Source organism: Marmota flaviventris, chromosome 1 (genome assembly GCF_047511675.1).
Source record: "Marmota flaviventris isolate mMarFla1 chromosome 1, mMarFla1.hap1, whole genome shotgun sequence".
NCBI lineage: Eukaryota > Metazoa > Chordata > Mammalia > Rodentia > Sciuridae > Marmota > Marmota flaviventris.
In genome coordinates, this window is record NC_092498.1 from 150,355,331 (window position 1) to 150,380,530 (window position 25,200).

At 43.2% G+C, this 25,200-nt stretch overlaps 1 protein-coding gene and 1 pseudogene across 6 annotated transcripts in view; one reads left to right on the forward strand and one right to left on the reverse strand.

Annotated features, from left to right (window-relative positions):
• Positions 1 to 25,200, forward strand: part of Ggt5 (gamma-glutamyltransferase 5) — a 39,979-nt gene that overhangs the window by 11,446 nt on the left and 3,333 nt on the right. For 3 of the 6 annotated variants that reach the window (XM_027923341.2, XM_027923343.2, XM_027923344.2), the window contains 8 exons: positions 20,246 to 20,376; positions 20,625 to 20,720; positions 21,209 to 21,404; positions 22,012 to 22,169; positions 22,634 to 22,780; positions 23,993 to 24,129; positions 24,442 to 24,632; positions 25,031 to 25,170. In XM_027923341.2, coding sequence (XP_027779142.1) covers positions 20,246 to 20,376; positions 20,625 to 20,720; positions 21,209 to 21,404; positions 22,012 to 22,169; positions 22,634 to 22,780; positions 23,993 to 24,129; positions 24,442 to 24,632; positions 25,031 to 25,170 — 1,196 coding nt within the window. Of the gene's footprint in view, positions 1 to 20,245; positions 20,377 to 20,624; positions 20,721 to 21,208; positions 21,405 to 22,011; positions 22,170 to 22,633; positions 22,781 to 23,992; positions 24,130 to 24,441; positions 24,653 to 25,030; positions 25,171 to 25,200 lie in introns of all 6 variants that reach the window. The other 3 variants (XM_027923342.2, XM_027923345.2, XM_027923346.2) reach the window with 3 other exon arrangements.
• Positions 1,204 to 11,575, reverse strand: LOC114081884 (heterogeneous nuclear ribonucleoprotein A1-like; annotated as a pseudogene).

Here is a 25,200-nt window from a genome sequence, read left to right on the forward strand (position 1 = left end):
CAAATTTGGTTGTAGAGATGAATTAATTTCTGTGCCTTTAAGTCAGGAGTAAGGTGAAGTGAGTCTGAATTTGCTAAAAGGCACTCCAAGGGCTGTCTGAGGGGGTGGCAGAGGTGGCTGCACCCATGGCAAGAGAGAGTCGGTAGGGAGAGGCAGAGGTATCCCTCTGTGTCTTCTTTTATTTTATTTTATTTATTTGTTTTAATTAGTTATACATGATAGTAGAATGTACTTATATACTTTGATGTATTATACATAGATGGGATATAATTTCTCATTTTTCTGAGTATACATATTGTAGAATCACATTGGTCATATAGTCATATCCATACATACAGTAATGATTAATATCTGTTTTATTTAACTATCTTTCTTATCCCCACATCCCTTGCCTTCCCCTCCTTTCACTTCCCTCTACCTAATCTAAGGTAACGTTTTTTGTTTTTTTTTTGCATTACAATTCTTAATACACATAAATACATGCTTTTTGTATTTGTTTGTATATAAAGTATGTTGATATCCAATTCAAGTCTTCATACATGTACTTTGTCTAATGATGACCAGAGGTGATTATTCTGTCTTCTTAAACCTAATGAGGAAGAGCTAACCGCTCTGGGAGTTGTCACTACCTCAGGGCAGCAGCTGGGGCTAAGGCCCGTAGGGGTTCCTGGCAGCTGGCACCAGGGCTGTGAGCCTAAAGAGTAACTGACATCCAGAGAGAGATCTTTTGCCAGCGGTGAGACCTTCTGAGATTGTGGACTCGGCCGATCGAAGGCACCAACTATAGTTCTGAAAGCTGTGGTTGGGGTACCCCGACCAAACAGGAACCCTGGGAGTATTGGATGTTTGAGGGTCCCTTCTTGGGACCTGTAGGTCTTCTGAGTCGACCAAAGGCAGGGGAACTTACTTGAATCAGCCAGTGGTAGATGTGAAACAGAAGGTGGGTTCGCGGTGAGGGCGGCCTAGGACTGAGTATAGGATCTCAAAGCAACTCATGTGCCCAAAGGGAGAGCAAGGTCAATGGGAGAGCCTAATCCGAGTCATGGCACCAGTGAAAGGTCACTCACAGAGTCCACGCAAAGTCCAAGGAGCACACCACACACCGGAATCCCACTGGAGAGATTTATTGTCAGAGCATGGAGCAAACTGACAAGGCTGTCCCTCTGAGGAGAGTAGCAGCATGTGGGCACATCCAGAGCAGCTTTACAGCCTGCAAGAAGAATTTCACAAGCACACTTAGGGGTTATGTCATGGGCTGGGGTGGGGTCGACCCTTTATCAGGCACATGTTCTTATGGGAGACTAAGCAGTGTTGCCTCAGGATTTCTGGATCAAATGGCTCCTAAATTGAAACCTAGGAGTCCCTAGATAAAATGGCTCCTGACCTAAATTGGTGGATCTAATGCCAATATTTATCTGATGCCAATACATGAGACTTTGGGCGACATTTCAGATCCAAACCATAACAATATCCTTGTCAAGCATTAGTAACAAGGTTATACTGACTTCATAAAGAACTCGAAAGTAAGCCAGGCATGGTGGTGCACGCCTGAAATCTCAGTGGTTTGGGAGGCTGAGGCAGGAGGATTATGAGTTCAAAGCCAGCCTCAGCAAAAGTGAAGGGCTAAGCAACTCAGTGAGACCCTGTCTCTAAATACAATAAAAAACAAATAGGGCTGGAGATATGGCTTAGTGGTTGAGTGCCCCTAAGTTAAAAAAAAAAAAAAGGACCTGAAAGTATTTTCTCTTTGGAATGTCTCAAAGAGAGGAGTTTTTTTTTTTTTTTTAAGATTGGTGGCATTTCATCTTTGACTATTTGGAAGAATTTGCTGATTAAGCCTTATGCCATACTTTAGATCTTAAATGTCCCATGTGTTACAGGCTTAGTTCCTGATTTGGTGTTATTGGGAGGTGATGGAAACTCTAAGAGGTGGGGCCTAGTGGGAGGTCTTCCAGTCATTGGGGGCATGCCCTCAAAGAGAGTTGCTAGAACCCGGTCTCTTCCCCTCTCTCTCTTTTTCATGTCTTGGCCATGAGGTAAGCTGTTTTGCTGTGCCCTGTGCTCCTTCCTTGTGTCATCACAGGCCCAAGACAATGGGGCCAACTGATTATGAACTACAACCTTAAAAATTGTGAACCAAAATAAGCCTTTCTCTTTATAAATTGATTATCTTGGTTGGTTGTTATAGTAATGGAAAGCTAACACACTTTCTAAGCCTGAGTTGTGTTGGGGTTTGTGTGTATGTGAATAATGAGTTCTATTTCTTTAATAGGTATAAGACTACCACATTTCTATTTCTTCTTATGTCAGCTTTCCAAATTCTTTCCAAGGAATTTGTCTAGTTTATGCAAATTGTCAAACTTATCAGCATAATGTTATTTATAAAATCCCTTTAATATATATCATTTATAGGGTCTATAATGAATCATATTTAGTGTCTTATCTCATTGCTCTTTACCAATCTTATTAGGATTTTTTAAAAAATTCATTATCTTTTTGAAGAATCAACTTTTGACTTTATTGATTTTATTTATTGCACATTTATTTTTTCTTTCATTAGTTTTGGCTTTCTTCATGATTCTTTTCTCCTATTTCCCTTGATTTAAGGTTTCTTTTTTTTTTTTTAAGGTATTCACCTGGAGGTATATCTTAAGAAACACAAATTATAAGGTGATTACATAGATTATTGATCTTTAAACTATATTCTAATATGTGCATTTAAAGCTATAAATATCCTTAATGTTGGTATCAGTTGCATTCCATAATTTTTTGTTGATGTTATTTTTTCCCCTTAATTTTTTAAAAAATTTATATTTAACTTTTGTGGTGGTGTGAATTGAACCTAGGGCCTTGCACACACCAGGCAAGTGCTCTACCACTGAGCTACGCCCCTAGCTCTAAATGTTTATATTTTTGTTTTGAAATAGTTTAAAACATACAGAAAAATGGAAAGAATGCCCGTATATCCTTCACTTAGATTCATCACTTGTTAATATTTTGCCTTATCATCTTTCCCTTTGTATATCTATCAACCCACATTTTTGAAGAGAAAGTTGCATTTGCTATAATACTTTATCCCTAAATACTTAAGCATGTTTTACTAAGAATAACAACATTCTTCCGCATAATCTTACTACCATTGTCACACTCAATAAATTTAGCCTTTATATAATAATATTGTCCAATACCTGTTCAATTAATTTTTATGGATGATCCAGATTTTCCCCAATGATCCAATTATTCAATCATCTGTTTATCCATAATCTCTACATCCATCCACCCATCCATCCATCTAGTCTCTTTCTTTTGTCTATTCAGATTCAGTATCAGTGTATGTCATGTTTTAGTCTAGACAATCTTCTGTCTTAAAAAAAAAAAAAAATTTTTTTTTGGGGGGGCTCAGGCTGTAGTTCTGCTGTAGAACACTTGCCTAATATGCACATCATCCTGGTTCAAGCCAATATACTGCAAACAAAAGCAAAAACACAACAACAATAAATCTTCTATGACATTAACTTTTGATCTTCTATGACACTAACTTTATTTTTTATGTTAGCCTTATTAAGGAAGTTAGGCCGGTTGTATTACAATCTTCCTTCACTATCTTGGTTTATCTGATTGTTTATTACTGAATTCAGATTAAGATTGAATATAATGTGGGTGATATTTTGCTTTTCATCTTATATAAGAAGGAAAGACATCTAGGGGATTCCATCATTGCTGATGTTAATGGAGTACTTAGTAAAGATGGTATTTTCCAGATCTCTCTATTGCAAGAGGTATTATTTTCCTTATTAAATTAGTAACATATAATTTGATAGTTTGAGATCATGTGAATATCCTTTCCTCAGACTTAATTTTTTTTTTTTTTAAAAAGGACAGCATACCTTTATTTGTTTAGTTTTTATGTGGTGCTAAGGATTGAACCCAGTGCCTCACACATGCTAGGCAAGTGCTCTGTCACTGAACTACAGCCCCAGCGTGCCCCCCGCCCCTTTTAATACCAGGGATTGAACTCAGGGGTGCTGAACCACTGAGCCACATCCCCAGTACTTTTTATTTTCACTTTGATACAGGCTCTTGCTAAGTTGCCCAGGCTACCTCAAATTTGAGATCCTCCTACCTCAACCTCAAGAGTCCCTGAGATTATAAGTATGTTCCACTGCACCTAGCTTCCAGGATCAAGTAGTATATTTCCTCAAACAGACCTGAAATCAGGAATTTTAAAGAATGGTACTTTAGAAACTAAGATTTGTAAGCTAGGAATGATTGTTACCACTGGGGTGCCATTGCTTCCAGGTTGTTTCTATGCATAGAGCCAGAAAGAAACATCTAGAAAATATCATGGCTCCATTCTGATAGCTCCAGGTGAAACCCACCACAACAGGGTTCTTCCCCATCTTTCTCCATCCCATATTTGTTTATCTTTCTTACCATAGAGACAGTCAATATATTGCCTATGATGTCAGTATATTTACTTTCTTTCTTTTTTTTCTTTTCTTTTTTTTTTTTTTTGTGTGTGTGGTGCTGGGAATTGAACTAAGGGCCTTGTGCATGCAAGGCAAGCACTCTACCAATTGAGCTATATCCCTAGCCCTTTTACTTTCTTGATCTATACTAAAACACTCACAAAATAGTTTCATAATTACTTTAATAATGCTGCTGCAAACAACAAATCCACTAAGTAAAATTCATGTCTTTGTGGGATTTTTTTTTTCTTAGCATGTTTCCCACAAAAATGTATAGTTTTAATTTATTTTTTTTTCAGTGTACATTCAATTTTAGGGTCTTATTTATTTATTCTTTTAACAAAAAGTCAAGAGTATATTAATATAGTTATATTGTGTATTGTGTGTATGTATGAGTATTTAACAATAAATCCTGTCAGTACATACAACTATAATGCACCAATAAAAAAAATGTGGGGGGAAAAAGTATATTTAAAAGTATGCTCAAGGGGCTGGGGATGTGGCTCAAGCAGTAGCGTGCTCGCCTGGCATGCGTGCGTCCCGGGTTCAATCCTCAGCACCACATACAAATAAAGATGTTGTGTCTGCCGAAAACTAAAAAATAAATATTAAAAAAAATTCTCTAAAAATAAATAAATAAATAAATAAAAATAAAAGTATGCTCAAGCTAGGCATGATGGTGCATGCCTGTAATCTCAGCAACTTGGGAGGCTGAGGCAGGAGGATTGCAAGTCCTAGGCTAGCCTCAGCAACTTATCGAGGCCCTAAGCAACTTAGCAAGACTCTGTTGATCCCCTTCATTTCTGTCTCAAAATAGAAAATAAAAACAAAACAAAAAAAGGGCTAGGGGTGTAGCTCAGTGGTACAATGCTCCTGGATCTCATCCCTAGTACCAGTAAAATAAAATAAAATAAATTATACACTCAAGAATCTTATTCCCATTCATATAACATTTACCCTGTTCTTATATACCCGCTTAGAAGGAATCATTTACATTTGTTTCTGATTGATGCCATCCATCCAAGTTACTTTCTTTTTATTTCTTCTTTTTTTAGTCTAGGGATTGAACCCAGGGGCACTCTATAGCTGAGCTATATCCCCACCCTTCTTCCCCTGTTTTTTGATTTCTAAGTATTTTTTTTTTTTGTCATTTGGATTTTAGTTTCACATGTATTTGCAAAAAATAATTTAAAATTGTTTCTAATGATTACCTGCTCAGAATTGCATGCTAGTCCAGTTGATCCCCTTCATTCTGTTTCTGCAATCAGCCTCATACTGTTGTAGCACCAAGAAGAAAACAGTTGGTCACTTTCCTCACAGTGACGTGAGCTTTGTTTGTTCATAGAACACATTGGGCAGGCTCTCCTTAAACTGTGGTTTGTATGACAAGGAAAAGGTAAAAAGAAATAGAAGGAGAGTCTCACTATAAAAGAAACATGAATATATTTTGATGCACTAGGTTGCTTAGGCTGGCTAAGTTAGTAACTGTGTATTATCTGCTTTATCACTGCTAAACGTGAACATTTATAATTGGAGTTTGGGAAGAAAGCTCAGATACAAGTAATTGACTCCCTGCCATCTTAAAGCCAAGGAAAGGGGTTCAGGGAACTTAGGTGAAGGGCAGACTGGGACAAAAACACAGACTTCAGGCCTCGGTTCCTCTGTACACAATATTCATAGATCTCCTTAGATATACTCATTTTCTGGTTATATAAATAAACATTGGTATATGAACCACATATTTGGTTTCAGTCTGAGGCATGTCAAAAAACTATTCAATTTTTATGGGTTTTTTTTTGGGGGGGTTGGGGGGAGTCTTTGTTGTAATGATGATGACCCTACTTGAGCTTAACAAAATTACCTTCAAGTTTGCAGGTTACCATGTAAGCAGAATGTCACCAATGATCTTTTATCTTTTACCCACAACTTTATATAATTACCTGTTTTCAAATCTAAGGATTATATCAGTGATTCTGGATTTTACTCTTAAAAGACAATGTCAAAGTCAGTAATAAAACCAGAGTGAAATGGTGTAGTTCTAACACACCAATCTGGAGGAGGAATTTCTTTTTGCAGGTAAAATGTCATACGTACCATAGAGAGAAATTCAATATTAGAAGATACTCAGAGGTCCAGGCATGGTGGCACATCCCTAGTAATCCCAGAGGTTTGGAAGACTGAGACAGGAGGATTGCAGGTTCAAAGCCAGCCTCAGCAAACATAATGAGGCTATCAGCAATGTAGTGAGACTCTGTCTCAAAAAATAAAAAGTGCTGGAGATGTGGCTCACTAATTAAGCATCCCTGGGTTTAGTCCCTAGTACCGCCCCCTGCAAAAGATACTCAGAGGTAGTTTCATTGTCAGAAATCTAAGAATGTGCTGGACACCCAGCGAAATCTCAATGGTGTTTTTTTTTTCTGCTTCAAAATTGCATGAAATTTAATAAGAAAAATGGAAAGATTAACTAAGTAAAACAACCAGTGCTGAATTTTATAATGCAATGATTTATATTGGCTTTCCAGCTGAATGTAATAAAGCTTATTTACTTTCATAACACATATTTTTTTCCTTCACTGTAAAATTGAGATCTATTGATGGCCATGGTGGCACATGCCTGTAATGCCAACGACTAGGGAGACTGAGGCAGGAAGATAGCAAGTTCAAAGCCAGCTTCAGCAATTTAGTGAGGCCCTAAGCAACTTAGTGAACACTGTCTCAAAATATAAAATAAAAAATACTAAAGGGCTGGAGATGTGGCTCAGTGGTTAAGTGAAACTGGATTCAATCCTAGGTACGGAAGAAAGGGAGGAGGGAGGAAGAAAGAAAGAAAAGAAAAAGAGGGACAGTACTTCCCAATGGATTTGACTAACATGCATGAGGCCCTGAGTTCAATCCACAGTACCACCAAAAATAAAAAAAAAGAAAGAAATACCGACTAGAACATATTATTTGTGAGGTTCCACTTTGGGCTGATTGCACTGCTGTCCAGCGGGAATAAGGCCACACCATCTGCCTTCCTCCCCAGTATCTAGGTGCAATCTGTGCTTTCCTGGCTGGAGAAGATAGATGAGAGATTTGTCTTGGGTTATTACAATTGGCAAAGAAGTGGTATGAGTGGCTTTCAACAGGGTATTTACAGAGACCATAATCTGATCAAAATGACCAGCAAGGGCATTGTTACAAACACTTCAACAGTTTCAGAGGTTCAGTCCACGCTCAGCCGACTCCGTTGCTCTGGGTCTGAGGTGAGGCAGAACATTATGGTGGAAGGAGGTGGTGGAGGAAGATGCCCAGCTCATGGCCAGGAAGCAGAGAAAGCCTAGCCCTTTTTTATTATTTGAGATAGGATCTTGCTAAATTGCCCACTCTGGTCTTGAACTTACCATCCTCTTACCTTAGCCTCCTGAATTGCTGAGATTACAGGTGTGCTCCACCCACTGCACCTGGCTCCCCCTCCCTCCCTCCCTCCCTCCCTCCCTTCCTTCCTTCCTTCCTTCCTTCCTCCCTCCCTCCCTCCCTCCCTCCTTTCTTTCTTGTACCAGGGATTGAATTCAGGGGCACTCAACCACTGAGCCACATTTTGTATTTTATTTAGAGACAGGGTCTCACTGAGTTGCTTAGCACCTTGTCATTGCTGAGGCTGGCTTTGAACTTGTGATCCTCCTGTCTCAGCCTCCCCCACAATGTGCCCAGCTTCTTTCTTTTTAAAATTTGTATTTCTATTTTTTCCTTTCTTTTTTTTTTTTTGATTTCTAGTCTCTTACTTCTGTTACTATTTGCAAATATATCACTTACTTTCTCTTTTTGGTATAGATTTAGATTTCTAGGAAGGTTTCTATTTTTTGTTGTAAAGAATATTATGTAAGGGGCTGGGGATGTGGCTCAAGCGGTAGTGCGCTTGCCTGGCATGCGGGCGGCCCGGGTTCAATCCTCAGTACCACATACAAACAAAGAGGTTGTGTCCGCCGAAAACTAAAAAATAAATATTAAAAAAAAAAAAGAATATTATGTAAATCAGGTGCAGTGGTGCATGTTTGTAATCCCAGTAACTTGGGAGGCAGAGGCAGGAGGATCACAAGTTCAAAGTCAACCTCAGCAATTTAGCAAGACTAAGCAACTTAGTGAAACCTTGTCTCAAAATAAAATAGAAAAGAGGGCTGGAAGTGTGGCTCAATGATTAGGTGCCCCCCCCAGGTTCAATTCCCAGTACTAAAAAGATTATATATATACATACATACATACATATTATGTTACATATGTTCTACTGTATTATATTTATAGTATATATTTTAAATATTTATTTTTAGTTGTAATTGGACACAATACCTTTATTTTATTTTATTTATTTTTATGTGGTGCTGAGGACCGAACCCAGGGCCTCAAACATTCGAGGTGAGCACTCTACCACTGAGCCACAATCCCAGCCCTATAATATATATTTTTAAATTAAAATTTTTTTTCAGTGTTAGAATCAAACCCAGGGTCTTATGCATGCTGGGAAAGTGCTTTACCACTGAAATACACCTTGAGTTTATGTTATAGATGTTACATACTACATAGAATTATAATATTAGAGCTATAAAATAGAGTGCCCTTAGTTCTTTCTTTTTTGGGGTGTTCACTCTCGGCTCTTTGGTGGTTAACTTTATGATCAACGTGGTGTGGCTATGGTGCCTAGTTGCTTGGTCAAATATAGATTTTCCTCAGTTTATGAAGTGGTTACACCCTGATAAACCCATAATTAGCCAAAAATATCTTTAATTAAACATGCATTTAGGCTCAGGCCTGTAATTCCAGCAGCTGGGGAGGCTGAGGCAGGAGGATCTCGAGTTCAAAGCCAGCCTCAGCAACAGTGAGGCGCTAAGCAACTCAGTGAGACCCTGTCTCTAAAAAAAATACAAAAAAGGGCTGGGGATGTGCCTGAGTGGTTGAGTGCCCAATTTGAGTTCAATCCCTAGTATCCCCCCCAACAACAAAAAAATGCATTTAGCTGGACAAGGTGGCACAAGTCAACCTCACTGTAATCCCAGTGACTTGGGAGGTTGAGGTAGGAGGATCAAAATTTCAAAGCCAACCCGAGCAACTTAGGTAGATAGTGTCTCAAAATAAAAAATAAAAAGGGCTGAGAATGGGGCTCAGTAGTTAAGCATCTCTGGGTTCAATCCCTGGTAACAAAAAAAACAAACAAAAATGCATTAACCTACCAAACGACCTAGCACATCGCACTGCTGGGCATTGGTTATTTTCCACTCATGACAGGGTGACTGACTGGGAGCTGCAAGTGCCCAGTGCCATAAGAGGGCATCATACCAATACTGTTAGCCCTGAAGCACATTCCAGATTCAAAATTTGAATTACAGTTTCTACTGAATGTGTGTTGCTTTTATACACATAAAGTAAAAAAATTATAAGTTCTGCCATTGTAAGTTGGGGACCACCTGTACTAGTCTAGATATTGCTGTGAAGCTATCCCACAGATGTGATTGACACTTTTTTCTTTCAAGAAAGTTAAATCGTTTATTGTTTACACGTGATAATAGATGATACACAAGCTTCATTCCCGTCTATTATTTATCTGATACCATTATTCAATTTAGATATTGCATAGGATATGCCAATAATCATTTTTATAACCAAATAATTCCATGACGGCTTGGGTGACCCTTTCAATGGTGAACTTTAGAAGGTCACAACAACTACACCCAGGTTTCTGAACCTGGCATCATCATGAATGAATTCTAACTTCACACTGTTGGGGAAGTTTTACCAAGATGGCTTCAGAGTAGACTAACTTTATACCGCACATTTAAAAAAAAAAAACACATTTATTTGGCATCATGATCAGACTATTACATTTAGCAATCAACAGCATGGGTGCAAAAAAAAAAAGTCTACATTAAAACCCTTTGTTGGAATGCTTTACACTTTCCACAGAACAGAAACTAAAATAACCTGTTATACAATTAGTCACAAATACAGTCCTCGAGTTTTTTTGCCCATACACATGAGTATTGTCTACACAGTGTCTTCTTTGTAGCAGCGAGGCCCTGCCACCACGGTGCTTGGCTGAGTTCACCAATCTGTTGTAACCTGAAGCTCCCCTGACACGTCTCTGGCCTTCTCTCCTGCTCAGCTTCGTTCCCTGGCAGTATGAAAACCTTCTGCAAGTGCCAGAGCTACTGCCGCTGCTAGAACCGCCATAGCCACCTTGGTTTCGTAGTTTGGCAAAATATTGGCCTCCACCACCGTAAGGTCCAGAGCTTCTGCCTCCATCCTTCAATGGTCCAAAATTTGAAGACTGATTGTTGTAGCTGCCCAAATCATTGTAGCTTCCACCACCTCCAGAATTGCTTCCATCATTACCAAATCCATTGTAGCCATCCCTGCTGCCACCATATCCACCACCACCACGACTGCCACCAAAGCCACCACGACCACTGAAGTTCCCTCCACCACCGAAATTGTCATTTCCACCAAAACCACCTCCACGGCCACCACCAAAGTTTCCAGAACCACTTCGACCTCTTTGGCTAGATGAGGCACTAGCCATTTCTTGCTTGGACAGGGCTTTCCCCACTTCACAGTTGTGGCCGTTCACAGTAGGGTATTTCTGAATGACAGTCTTCTCCACGGAGTCAAGGTCATCAAGAGTTACAAAAGCAAAGTCCCTTTTCTTTCCACTGCCTCGGTCAGTCATGATTTCAGTAACTTCAATTTTCCCATACTGTTCAAAATAATCTCGTAGGTGATGTTCCTCAGTGTCTTCTTTAAGGCCACCAACAGAGATCTTTTTCACAGTTAAGTGGCCCCTGGTCTTTGAGAATCTTCTCTTGAGACAGTTCTCTTTGGTTCCACAACTCTTCCCTCCACCTTGGGTGGGTCTTGTACTCATGGCTGCATCCACTTCCTCCTCAGTGGCATAAGTGACAAACCCAAAGCCTCTGGAGCGCTTGGTGTTTGGGTCTCTCATTACCACACAGTCCGTGAGTGTTCCCCATTGCTCAAAAATGGCTTCTCAGACTCTCATCAGTTGTTACAAAGCTTAGCCCTCCAATGAATAGCTTCTGCAGCTGTTTGGGCTCTTTAGGGGACTCTGATGTAGACATGATGGCAGCAGGAAGAGAGACTTTAATGATGCTTTCTCGGCGGCGGCGTCCACGGGCAGAAAGGGGGTGATTAACACTTTAATCGGTGACTTTGAGTAGAACAGATGACCATCAATGGTGTATGTGGGCCTCGTCCAATCAGTTGAAGGCATGAAGAGCAATATCTGAGATTTCCTGGCAAGAAAAGGATTCTTCCTCAAGACTGTAACATAGAAATCCTGCTTCAGTTTCTGGGCTGCTGGCCTGACCTACAAATTTTGAAAAGACTACAACATTACCTCTTACCTGAATTTATAGTAATTTATCTTCCGGATGCTAAAAGCCTGCCAACTCCCATGAGCCAATTTTGTTAAAATAAATCTCTCTGTCTGTGTATATCCTATTGGTTTGGCTTCTTAAAATAAATAAGATCCAGTTTTGTACTATGAGTGATTTGCCAGAAAATTCTACTTCCTCCTGTGATGTATCTTTAAGTATTATTATTATTGCGAATAATACTGTAAGTCTCCTTTATTTGGAATTCAAGTGGTGGTGGTTGTTATTATTATTGTGCTGGGGATCAAACCAAAGGCCTTGCACATGCTAGAACCCTCGCCCTGAAATTAATCTTATGATACAGCTTTCTTGTTAGTATTTGCATGACATATTTTTTTCATTATTTTACTTTTCACCTTTCTGAACCCTTCTATAGAAGGCATTAGTTGGATTTAACTTTTTATCTACTATCTTTTTGTATGTAATGTAATTGATGATTCATTTGGGTTTTTTTTGTGTGTGTATGTGTGTGTGAGGTGCTGGGGATTAGAATCCAGGGCCTTGTGCATGCAAGGCAAGCACTCTACCAACTGAGCTATATCCCCAGCCCCCTCATTTGGGTTTATTTTATTTTTTTAAATTTTCTTAGTGGAGCTGGGGATGTGGCTCAAGTGGTAGCGCGCTCGCCTAGCATGCGTGAGGCACTGGGTTGGATTCTCAGCACCACATAAAAATAAAATAAAGATATTGTGTCCACCTAAAACTAAAAAAAAAGTATAAAAAAATTTATTAGTGCTTTATTGTTACACATAATATTGGGGGTTCATTTTTGACATAATTATATAAGCATGGAATTTAATTTGCTCTGATTCAGTTCCCAGTACTTCCCCTTTCTTTCCCTCCTGCTTCCCCCTTCGTCTGGGTTTAAAATCTACTATCTAACCATTGGTTTTCTATTTTCCATAACTGTTCTCTTTTTTCTTATCTCCTGTCACACCTCGTTTGGTACTTATTTTACTACATTTTATTTTTTTATTATTCAATCTCCTCCCTCCATTAGTTTGGTAAGTGTAGTCTTCAAAGTTGTTGTTTTTTTTTTTCCTAAAAGATCACAGTATATTATTGTGTCAGTCAACTTTCGTTACTGTAACAAATCCTGAGATAATCAACTTATAAAGAGAAAAGGCTTACCTTGGCTCTCAGTCTTGGAGATCCAATCCATGATTCGTTGGCTCCATTGCTTTGAGGCCTATGGTGAGGCAACACATGGTGGGGAGTGTGTGGTGGGGCAAAGACACTCACCTCATGTAGGGATGCAGGAAACGAAATGAGAAGGTGGAGACAGGGCTCCACAATCCCCTTTGAAGGCATGCCACTGGGACCTAGAACCTCCCGCTAGGTCCCACCTCTTAAAGTTTCTATCATCTCCCAAGAGTTCCACTCTGGAAAACAAACCTTTAACAAAGGGGTCTTTGGATCTACTTCACTCCAAAAGCAATTATTTTGGAGATGACAACATGTTTTATTCCCTTATGAAAGGGAAAAGTCTAGTACTTTTGTCCTCTTTCTGGTTAATGCAAGAACCTTGAAACAATAACTAAATTTACTCCTTCATGACTATATGCTATTTTTTTTTGTACCAAGAATTAATAGGAGTGCTTAACTACTAGGTCACATCCCCAGTCCTTGTTATTTCTTATTTTGAGATAGGGTCTCATTATATTGCTTAGGGCCTCGCTAAATTGCTAAGGCTGGACTCAAACTTGCAATCCTCCAGTTTCAGCCTCCTGAACTGCTGGGATTACAGGCATGTGCCATCCTGCCTGGCATCCAGTCCTTTTTATAAATACACCCTAGCTATCCTGCCTCGTCCTCTTCAAGTTGCTGGGATTATAGGCATGCATCACTTTGCCTGGCCTTATTTCTGTGTATTTTAAGTGTGTGGGTGGTATATACACAAATACATCTGTGTGTTTTTGGTGTTTTTCGATTTACTTATGTTAGTAACATAGAGCTATATAAAAGTAAAGAGAATTGGATAATGAAGCCCCGCACATCCTTCATCCAACTTCAACCCCAATTTTATGGGCAAGTTGATTTCAGGTATATTCTCCTTGTATTGTTTCAATATAAATCCCAGATGTGATTTGACCCTTAAATATTTCATTATTCCTTATTACTTTTAAATCTCATAATTTTCTATACTATTATAACTTTGAACAAATAACATCTCTTTAGATTTACCTACTTATTTATCTCTTCTGCTGCTCTTCATTCTTCCCAGCACCTTGAGCTTCCATCTGGAATCTTGTTCTGTCTGAACAACAACACTGAAGAATACTCTCTAATTTGCAGGCTGGGATCGTGGCTCAGTGGTAGAGCTCTTGCCTTGCACGGGTGGGACCCAGGTTCAGTCCTCAGCACCACATAAAAATAAAGGCATTGTGTTGTGCCTAAAAAATAAGTATTTTTTTTTAAAAAATATTCTTTTCAGCATAGATCCGTTGCCGATGTAGCTTCAGTTTCCATTTGTCTGAAAATGTCTTATTCCACTTTCCTTTGTGGAGGATATTGTTCACAGAGAATTCTAGGTTGGCAGATATTTTTTCTTTCCTCACTTTGAAAACATTATACTCTTGCCTCTGGTTTTCCTATTGAGAAGCCAAAGCTCAGTCTAATTTCATGCTTTAAAGTAAATCAGTCTTTTTTCCTCTGGTTTAAAAGTTTTGTCTTTGGCTATGAGCAGTTGTACATTGAGGCTTTTAGGTGGTTCTTCAATCTTTGGCTTCAGTCCTTCAATCCATGACTTGAATTTTTTAAAATCAGTTTTAGCAATTGCTCAGCTTTATTTGTTTGCTTCTTCCCCATTCACTCTTTTCCTTATGGAACTCCAATTTCAGATGACCTAAACTTTCTTGTTTTTGTTGTTGTTGTTGTTTGTTTGTTTGTTCTTTTTCTGGGGGCAGGGGTATTGGAGATTGAACTCAGGGGCACTCGACCACTGAGCCACATCCCCAGCCCTATTTTGTATTTTATTTAGAGACAGGGTCTCACTGAGTTGCTTAGCGCCTCATCATTGCTGAGGCTGGCTTTGAACTCATGATCCTCCTGTAGATGGCCTAAACTTTCTTAATGTATCCCTGATGATCTCTTAGTCTGTGTTCTGCTGATTCTGTCTCTCTCTCTCTCTCCTCCTCCTCCTCCCTCCCTCCCTCCCCTTCTCTCTTTCTTCTTTTCTTTTCTATTTTTATTTATTTATTTTTGGACAGGGTCTTGCTATGTTGCTCAGGCTGGCCTTGAATTCCTACGCTCAAGCGATCCTCCCGCCTCAGTCTCCCAAGTAGCTGGAACTACATATAGGTACTATTTCTGCTACAAAATATTTAAACTGAAATATAGAGAAATCCAGGCAGTAGCAGTACATAGCTGCAGTTCCAGTTACTTGGGAGACTGAGGCAAGAGGATCACTCAAGCCCAGGAGTTCAAAGACAGCCTGGGCAACATATCAAGACCCTGTCAAACAAACAAAAAACAGGAAAGCAGGGCTAGGTACAGTGGTGCATGCCTATAATCCCAGTGACTCAGGAGGCTAAGGCAGGAGGATCACAAGTTTGAGGCTAGCCTCAACAATTTAGTAAGGCCCTAAGTAACATAGTGATACTTTGTCTCAAAATAAAAAATAAAAAGAGCTGGGGATGTAGGTCAGGGATAAATTACCTCTGGATTCAACCCCTAGTACCAAAAAGAAAGAAAGAAAAAAGAAATAGAGATCCTAATTCCATTTTTTTTTGAAATAGTTGCCATCTCTCGAATAAAATTCTAAATTTTGTCTTTTACATCTTGAAATATAGTTATTTGAAAGTCCATGGTTTGGCTGGGTGAGGTGGCACATGCCTTTAATCCCGGAGGCTGAGGCAGGAGGATTGCAAGTTCAAGTTCAGCCTCAGCAATTTAGCAAGGTCCTAGGCAACTTAGCAAGACCCTGCCTCATAATGAATGAATACATAAAAAGGGCTGCGGATGTGGCTCAGTGGTTAAGTACCCCTGGGTTCAATCACCATATTAAAAAAAAAAGTCTGTGGTCTGACAGTTTCATGATCTGGGTATCCTATGAGTCTTTTGAAAAGATTGTCTGCTCTCCTTTGAACTTTGTTCCTTCCGTCACATTCCCTTGTTTCCTCAGCTATTTTAATTAGGGATTGGGGGCATATATGAAAATTGTTCAAAATAGCTGGGGACCATGTCAGTTTGGAGTTTGAAGAATCAGAGGAAAGCATGATCTTGCAGGCAGCAGATTCAAGTGGAACTGTGAAGGGGTCTGAGGCAGATCTGCTCTGTGGTTCTCCTCAGCTTCTCTAAACAATTAAACCATTGTTTCTCCTCTGAGGAATGAGAAGGAGGCACAGACAGATGTCACAACTGTTTCTCCAGGGATCATCCTTCTATATGGAGCAACTGAGAAGTAGGACATGAACTTCCCTTCTTCATTTAATGATGGCAGATTCAAGGTCTAGATTTAGGGGTCCAGCCTCCTTTCTGGAATAGCTGTTAGGTTTCACGGATGGGATCATGATGGAATAACTAGATTTCTCATAAAGGCAGGAAATTCCAGAAGGCTAGGCATATATGATTAAAATAGGACCATAGTGTTGTGTTCAGGGTATATGCCACTATATGTGGAGGTGGAGCGAGTAGTTCAGCCAGGTGGCGGGTGTTGCTGAGCAGATGTGAATGGTCACAGTTGTCGGGAAGAGGGAGGGCTTATCATGCCAGGGTGGACCAGATATCTCAGGCTTTGCCTTATCCCCAGATGTTTGCAAGTTAACAAGTGCCATAACTTAGAGATCTCTTCCTCTCAGTTTCCTACCACCTCTCTTGTTACCTCTAGATCCACATTCCACTAGTTTGCATTCTGGTTTTAAAACTGTTTATCTATAAAACCATTCAAGAGCTGTCTTGCATTTTGTATTTGTGGAAAGCAGTGTGTACCTAATCTTCAGATTTATACAAAGTTTACTCTGGCCTGCTTGTAGACAGTAGCACACCACAGCCTTGCTCCTGGCCTGCAGTGTTTTGTGTCTACTTGACAAATTTTAAAGTGAGTTGTAACGTAGTTGATTGGGCTGATACCAACATTTAATCTCTTGGCAAAGTTAGTTAGCCTTGTAAAGTGAGCATCTGCCCATAGGACCATGATTAATAAAGGTCATTACTAAAAAATAAATAAATAAATAAATTTAAAAATAACTGGGCCCAGTGGCACACGCCTGTAATTCCAGTGGCTTGGGAAGCTGAGGTTGGAGGAACTCAAGTTCAAAGCCAGATTCAGCAATCCAGCAAGGCCCTACACAACTTAGTGAGACCTTGTCTCAAAATTTTAAAAAAAATAATAAAAGGGGCTAGGGATGTAGCTCATTGATTCAGAGCCCCTAGATTCAATCCCTAGTACAAAAATAAATAAATAAATATTAAATATTAAAAATAAATTTTGGAAATAATTTGAAGCCGAGGATTCGAAAATTCTTGGATCTTCTTCATTCGATTCAAATGACTGAGATCATTTGCTCTGAGGGCTAATCTCATTCTGAATGACTGATAAACCTAGAATAAAGACCCATCCCCAAGTGTGAGGAGTTTGCAGCATCTCTTCCCCCAGCTACTCGAGGAGGTCAAAAGCACTGCTTTGCTTCTCAGCCATCTCTTCCAGGACTGGCAATTGTCTTGAGGGGAAAGTAGCTCCAAATGCCAGACTTGCCTTATTCTCCAGCCCTGAACTTCTTCCCTGCTTCTGATATCTTTTTAGCAGATGTTTTCTTTTTAAATATTTTTACTTGTATGTGGACACAATACCTTTAATTAATTAATTAATCAATTAATTTTTTTTATGGTGCTGAGGATGGAACCCAGTGCCTCCTACGAGCCAGGCAAGCACCCTACAACTGATCTACTAGCCCAGCCCAGCAGATGTTTTCTATTTGCCTTGCTTTTCTAGTTCTCTGTGGAAAGTTTGGCCTGAATTACTTAGTCTCCCAAAACAGGGATATCTGATTTTCACTTAACAAATTATTTTGTTAAAATATAAGGGAGCTAGGAGGGGGTGGCACATGCTTGTAATCCCAGCAGCTCAGGAGGCTGAGGCAGAAGGATTTCAAGTTCAAAGCCAGCCTCAGCAAAAGTGAGGTGCTAAGTAACTCAGTGAGATCCTGTCTCTAAATAAAATACAAAATAGGGCTGGGGATGTGGCTCAGTGGTTAAGTGCCCCTGAGTTCAATCCCTAGTACCAAAAAAAAAAAAAAAAAAAAAAAGAGGCAGATGTGGGGGGCTAGGTAGGAAGCCATTATAATAACCCAGATGACAGAGGTTGGTGGCTTGGACCAGTATGGTGGTGATGAAGGTATATCCCATAGGAATCACTGGCAAATTGAATATGGGGATGGAAGAAAATGACCATCAAGAATGATTCCAGGATTTGGGCAGAGAACGTGGATTTGAGAGAGAACGTGGATTTCCCCAGAACGTGTTTGTAGACGGCTGGTGTGAGTTCGGGAATAAAGAGTTGCTGTTTGAATCTAAAAAAAAAAAAAAAAAAAAGAATGATTCCAGGGGCTGGGGATATAGCTCAGTTGATTGAGTGCTTGCCTTGCATGTACAAGGCCCTCATTTTAATCACCAGCATCACACACACACACACACACACACACACACAAGCCCTCTAGGATTTATAGAATGAATATAAGGGTGAATGGTTATGTCATTTTCTCAGATTTTGAAGACAAGGATAGGAACTATGTTGGAGGCAGGCATGGGAGGGGAAAAAAGTGCAATTTAGGTCATGGTAAGCATGCAACGCTTCATCAATGCCCAGGGGAGGTATCTCATGGATGGCTGGGCATATGTGTCTAGAGTTTAGTGAGAGGGATGGACTAAAAATAAAATTTAGAAGTCGTCAGCAGAGAATTTGCATTTTATAGCATGAGTCTGGATGAGTTCATCCACAGACAAACTGAGCCTGGGGCCCCCAACATCAGGGGGTCAGAGAGGTGGAAGAAAAACCTGAAATAGGGTGGATGGCAGAGGGTCCTGGAAGCTAAGTGCAGAAAGGGCTTCCAGGGCTGTGCATGGTGGTCCATACCATAATCTCAGTGATTCTGGAGGCCGAGGCAGGAGGATTCAAGTTCGAGGTCTGAGGTCTGCATTAGCAACTTAGCAAGGTCCTAAAAAAAAAAAAAACCACTTCCAGGGGGACGGACAACTGACAAACTGGCAAGCTTGAAACAGATTGGGTAGAGAAAATGAAGGCTGCTCCCTTTAGTGAAGAGATAAGAGACAGGGGATTTGTGGTGGGAATTTAGTGTTCCCCATCCTCAATTTATCATTTGATTTTATTGATGGTCTTTATTCTTGTTAAAAATTTGTAATCACGCTTACATGTAGCAGACTTGTTTCTTTGATGCTTTTGGCTTCCTTCCCTCTTTCCCATTTTGGGATTATGTGTATCCATGTGGCATCCATGTGTGAACATTTGGGCCTGCGGCAGGGACACTTGGCTCAGGAGCTGGGGAGGGTTGGAGGCCAGGATAGACTTTGCTGGTCAAGCTTCAGGTAACAACAGATCCAAGGGAAAGTGCTGGGGTCAGAGGTCCTAAGAGGTGGGACAAAGGACCCAATTCTATTCCCTCTTTGAGTCTTGATTTCCTTGTTGGGAACTGGGGTTTAATTTCTGGCTTTTGAGGTGCTGGGGAGGTTCCTGAGTATGGAGGGGAAGAAGCAGCCTTGGAGAAATGTTCAGGGCTGTGCCTCAGGGACAGGGGTCATCACAACACAGGCTACTCCAATCACACTTTGAAGGTAAAGGGCTCGTTCCTTGGACAATTGGGGATGCTGAGGCCAGAGAACATTCTCACAAACTTTGGGCCCCAGGAGAAGCTGAGAGGCCCGTCAGCCCTACAGGGTTCTGGTGGCATGTCAGGATCCTGGGCTCGCCTACCAGAGTCCAGCCTTGAAGGGATTGGGGCCAGGGTGTCCACAGTGAAATGGGGAGTAGAGTCCTAAAGTAGGTTTTAGGGGTGGCCCAGGCCTGCTTCTGCCTGATGCAATGAGCCAGTACTACAGGGAGCAGCTAGGGAACCCAGGAAGCAGAAGCACTTTGCAAACTGAGAAGTGCCTTGTATAGGACAAAGGGAAATTTAAATGACATCATACTTTGCAATCTGTCAAGTGCCGTGGATAAGCTAACTGCTGGATTTGAGTGGACAACTCCGTGTGTTTTCTGACCTAACCTGGGGTTTGGTGGCTGGAGATGGGCCCCTAATCTGTTACTATTCCCCAGTAAGTGTCGACTGAGCAAGTCCAGCAGGAAATGGGAAGTCTGGGGGTGGCAAACCAGGCAACTGATTCTGTGGCCGTGTCCCCCAGAGCCATCCTCCAGCAGCAGGGCTCACCTATGGATGCCACCATTGCAGCCCTGATCTGTTCCGGCGTTGTCAACCCTCAGAGCATGGGCCTGGGTGGAGGCGTCATCTTTACCATCTACAATGCAACAACAGGTGGGCCCCCATGTGACCCTCCCATGGCGAAAACAGACTTATCCACAATCATAGGGTAACCAATTCCCATGCCCCTTTCTGGGTGATCTCAGGCTCCCCTGCTCTGCCTTCTTCGTTTCCACTGGAAAGCCTTTGTGGGCAGGTTCTATTCCGAGTGTCAGCACCAAGAGGGAAACTGAGACCTAGAATAGGCTGGGGCCATCTGGGGGACTATAACCATTCACCTACTCTGCCTGCCCCAACTCCAGGAAAGGTGGAGGTCATCAATGCCCGGGAGACGGTGCCGGCCAACTATGACCACAATCTGCTGGACCAATGTGAAAAGGCTCTGCCACTGGGCATAGGTGAGGTCCTAGGAGGAATCCCCCACTTCCACCCCACTAAGCTGCTGGGGCTGAGCAGAATGCACCCTGAAGGAACAGTGTCCCTCATGGACAGGTGACACCCTAGGTGGAGCATGAGAGCTGGGGTAGGAGGAGCCCATGCAGAGTCCCTAATCTACTGGGATTGGGGGCATCTTCCTGGAAGAGGGGTTCTCTGGATGGGGAGGGGTGATTCAAGGTTAGAACCAGGCTGGTGGAGATGGGATAGAGGGACAGGGCTTCTGGAGCCAGTCTGTGTAGGACTTTATGAACCTAAAGGTGGACGTGCACAGAAGGCAATGGGGAGCCACGGAGGTCTGTGCGGGGAGGAATATGGTCAGAAATGGACTCCAGAAGCTCACCCTGGCTGCTGTAGCTGGGGTGGGGGTGGGAGCTGAGTGTGGGAGGAAGAAGGAAGCCCTGGGTGGACCTGGAAAACACAGGGCTGAGGGCAGGGGTATGTCACACAGGGGCCCAGTGGATTGGGGTGCCTGGGGAGCTCCGTGGCTACGCAGAGGCCCACCACCGCCACGGCCGTCTGCCCTGGGCACAGCTGTTCCAGCCCACTATTGAGCTTCTCCGAGGGGGATACCGCATGCCCTCTGTCCTGAGCCAGTTCCTGAGCAGCAGGTTCCTGCAGCCTTCCTTACAGGCATCAACCCTGAGGTGAGCACACACAGCGGCCCTGGGCTTAAGGCCACCCCCTACTGACCCCAGCCAAACCCCTGCTCTGCCTTGGTCCCTCCTCACACTGGAGGGTTGACCCTAACATAGTGCCAGGGGTCTTAAGGCCAGGATGGCCAGTACTTCTCTTTCTGGGTCAGAATCTGGCTCAGAGAAGCTAAGCCAGGAAGAATTTGATGCCTAGTTCATGGGAATCCAAGGGTGTGGATTTGGGCTCTGCCATCTGCCTTCAGGCCCTAGGCTTCCTTTTCACTCTCTTTGAGGTGGTAGGAGGGCTTTGGCTGTTCCCTGCCCCACCTGCTATCCCACTGACAGGTTTTCCCAGGGTCATGGGAAGGGCGGGCCATGGTGAGCTTAGACTCACTGGGGAAGGTGCCCTCTCTGGGCCAGGGCTGTAAGTGAGGAGGTTGGTATTCAGCCCCACCTGCTTCTAAAGAATCTGTCCCCCCATTATCTACCCCAGTGCCTCAGGACCCCTGGACAGAACTGTCTTCCCCATACAGTCCCTAGGATCACACTAGAACCCTGGCAGGAGTGTGACTGCCCTCTGGGACCTAGCCTCACCCTGAGGTTGCCCCCCACTCCCTAGGCAGCTCTTCTTCAATGGGACGGAACCCCTGAGGCCTCAGGACCCATTTCCATGGCCTGCACTGGCCACCACCCTGGAGACTGTGGCCACGGAGGGCGCAGAGGTCTTCTACACAGGGAGGCTGGGCCGGATGCTGGTGGAGGATATTGCCAAGGAAGGTCAGCTGCACTGACATTCCAACGCCTCATCCCTGCCAGAGAAAGAGTCAAGGGGGTTGAAGGCAGACCCTGCTAGAGTGCTGGCTGCTCCCAGGTCTCAGAGCGTCAAGGCACCCAGCCTAGCCACTGCTGGCCTCAGGGGCCTCTGTGGTAAAGGAATTCAAGGAGCAGAGCCCTTGTGAATTAGGGCTGATGGAGGGGATTACAGACCTCCACAGCAGGCCTGGGCAGCTGGGTGGACCCACCCTCCCAATTCCCCTCTCCTCTTCCTCTTCCTCTCCCCACACCCGCCTTCCTCTGGTCTCTGTCTACCCACCCCACACCACTGCACATACACCCACCATCACCCTTTCATGTCGACATGGCTAGGGTGCAAGAGGACCCCCGTGAGTATCCTGGTGCCCTTAGCAATCCTTTGCCTCACTTTCCCATCTGTACCTGGAGTCCTCTCCACCTCATCCCAGGGAGCCAGCTGGGTATGCAGGACCTGGTAACCTTCCAGCCTGAGGTGGTGGATGCCCTGGAGATGCCCCTCGGAAACTACACCCTGTACTCACCGCCACCACCTGCGGGGGGTGCCATTCTCAGCTTCATCCTCAATGTGCTGAGAGGTAAGACCTCGCTGGGCCTCTTGACCAGAGCCCTGATGGGAACCGGAGCTCCTAGCCCAGTCTTGGTGTTGGGTGGTGTATCAGTTAGGTTTTCATCATGGCAATGAAATGAAAATTGTAAAGAAAAGGAGTTTCAGGGCTGGAGGGATCTAGCTCAGTGGTAGAATACTTGCTTTGCATGCATGAGGTCTTAGGCTAATCCCTTCCACTGCAAAATAAAATAAAGTAAGTAAAATGAAATAAAATATTAGAGAGGAATAAAAAAAGAAGATGAGCTTGGTGGTACATATCTGTAATCCCAGGTACCTGGAAGGTTGAGACAGGTTCAAAGCCATCATGGGCAACATAGTAAGACTATCTCAAATAAAAAATAAGAATGGCAGAGATATAGCTCAGTGGCAAAGTGCCCCTGCAGTTCAATCTCCAGTACCACAAAAAGGAAAGAGAAAGAAAAGGTTTACTTAGTTCACAGTTTTAGAGGTTCAAGGACATGGTGCCTGCACTGGCTTCATGGTGCAGACAGCAACGGTACGGCAAGCAGCTACATCTCAAACCAGGAAGCAGAGAGAGGTGGGTGGGGCCAGGCTTGCTCCTTTCATAACAACCCTCTTGTGAGAACTACCGGGGGGGTTGCACACAAAACACCCTCCAACAGCACACCAGTGTCCTAAGGATCTCCCACTAGGCCTCACCTTTTAAAGGTTCTACCACCTCCCAATACCACTACCCTGGGAACTAAGCTTCCAATCACAGTAGGCCCTTGAATAGAATGCACCCAAATTATATTCCAACCATAGCAGGTAGCCATTGCCCTTTTCTGCCCAGCTCTCTCCTCCATAAACTGTGTTAGCAGATGCACAATGTCCAAGACAGGGCTATAGACACTGGGCAGGAAGGTGTGTTTTAGAGTTGGTCCTTCTCTAGGGGATTGGCCCATATTTGAGGTTTTGCTAAAGGGACTGACATCTTTTCCCTAGTAGGTGACTCAGTCCCACAGTAACTCTGCAGGTAGTGAGCTTCTCATCAGAGGTATGCACTCAGGTTGAGGTACAACCAGGATATTACAACCTGCAGGGGGCAGGGTCTTGGCAGTGCCCAGGTCTGAGCCTGCCTGAAGTTGATCTGTATTAGTGTTCTGTTGAGTCTTTTTAAGGGACCAGCATTCAATTCACTGTGCAGAGTAACCCCCACCTGCATCCTGCCCCCTCCCAGGGTTCAACTTCTCTGCAGAGTCAGTGGCTAGACCTGAAGGGAGAGTGAGCATGTATCATCACCTTGTGGAAACACTCAAGTTTGCCAGAGGACAAAGGTGGCGGCTGTGGGACCCTCTCAGCCACCCAGAGGTCAAGGTGAGGTTGCCTGGGATTCATGGTGAGTCCTCTTCCTTGCTTCAGGACTCATCATGAAAGGAGGGTCAAGCCTGGCTGGGGAGGCTAGAAGGATTATAGTGGGTCTAGGCCAGGATAGCCTGGGAGGGCTCAGGGAAGGAAGAGTGTAGTGGTCCTAGGCACTGGAAGCGATCCAAGTGTGGGGAGCAGGTTCTGGGTATAGTCTGTCCTTCAGGTAAAGGATCAACCAAAGGAGCTGAGCTTGTTCTACCCTATGCTCTGAGGATGCTACCTGGCCCCTTACTGACCCTGGCACTTGCTTACTTGCCCCAGAATGCCTCTCAGGACCTGCTAGGGGAGGCTCTGGCCCAGCACATCCGCCAGCAGATTGATGAACGTGGTGACCACCAGCTCAGCCACTACAACCTGGTCAGGACCTGGGACCACAGGATGGGCACCTCTCATGTGTCTGTGCTGGGAGAAGATGGGAGTGCTGTGTCTGCCACCAGCACCATCAACACTCCGTGCGTGAGGCTGGGGGCAGGTGGGCAGGCCTCTCTCCTTTGCTCCTAAGACCTAAACTCCCTCCTGATCTTTACCTGCCAACCTCCCCTTGCTAGTCCCCATGGGGCGATCCCTTGGCTTTTGCTCTTCCCTTCCTCCTGTGTCTCAAAAGGAGTCATACCCAGGACATCTGTGGTTGAAAAGGTTACTGCTGGGTGGCTCTGAGCCAGGACCTGCCTGGAATGGGCCTTATTCAGAAGGGTATCCTGATGGGAAAAGGAACAAGGGAATATTTGGGGTCCTGGGTGGATCCAGGCTCCAGAATGCTGGTGGAGAGCCATATCATAAGGGATACTGAGAGGTTGGTGCTCTATGTTGATGGGAGCCCAAGCCTAGGCTCCGTCTCCCCTGCCTGCAGCTTTGGAGCGATGGTGTACTCGCCGAGCACAGGCATCCTCCTCAACAATGAGCTACTGGACTTATGCTGGAGATATTCACAAGGTTCCAATGTCACCCCGCCACCAGGTGAGAGCCAAGCCTCCAGTCCAACTTCCACAGGTACCCACTGGGGAGAGGAGGGAAGGTGGG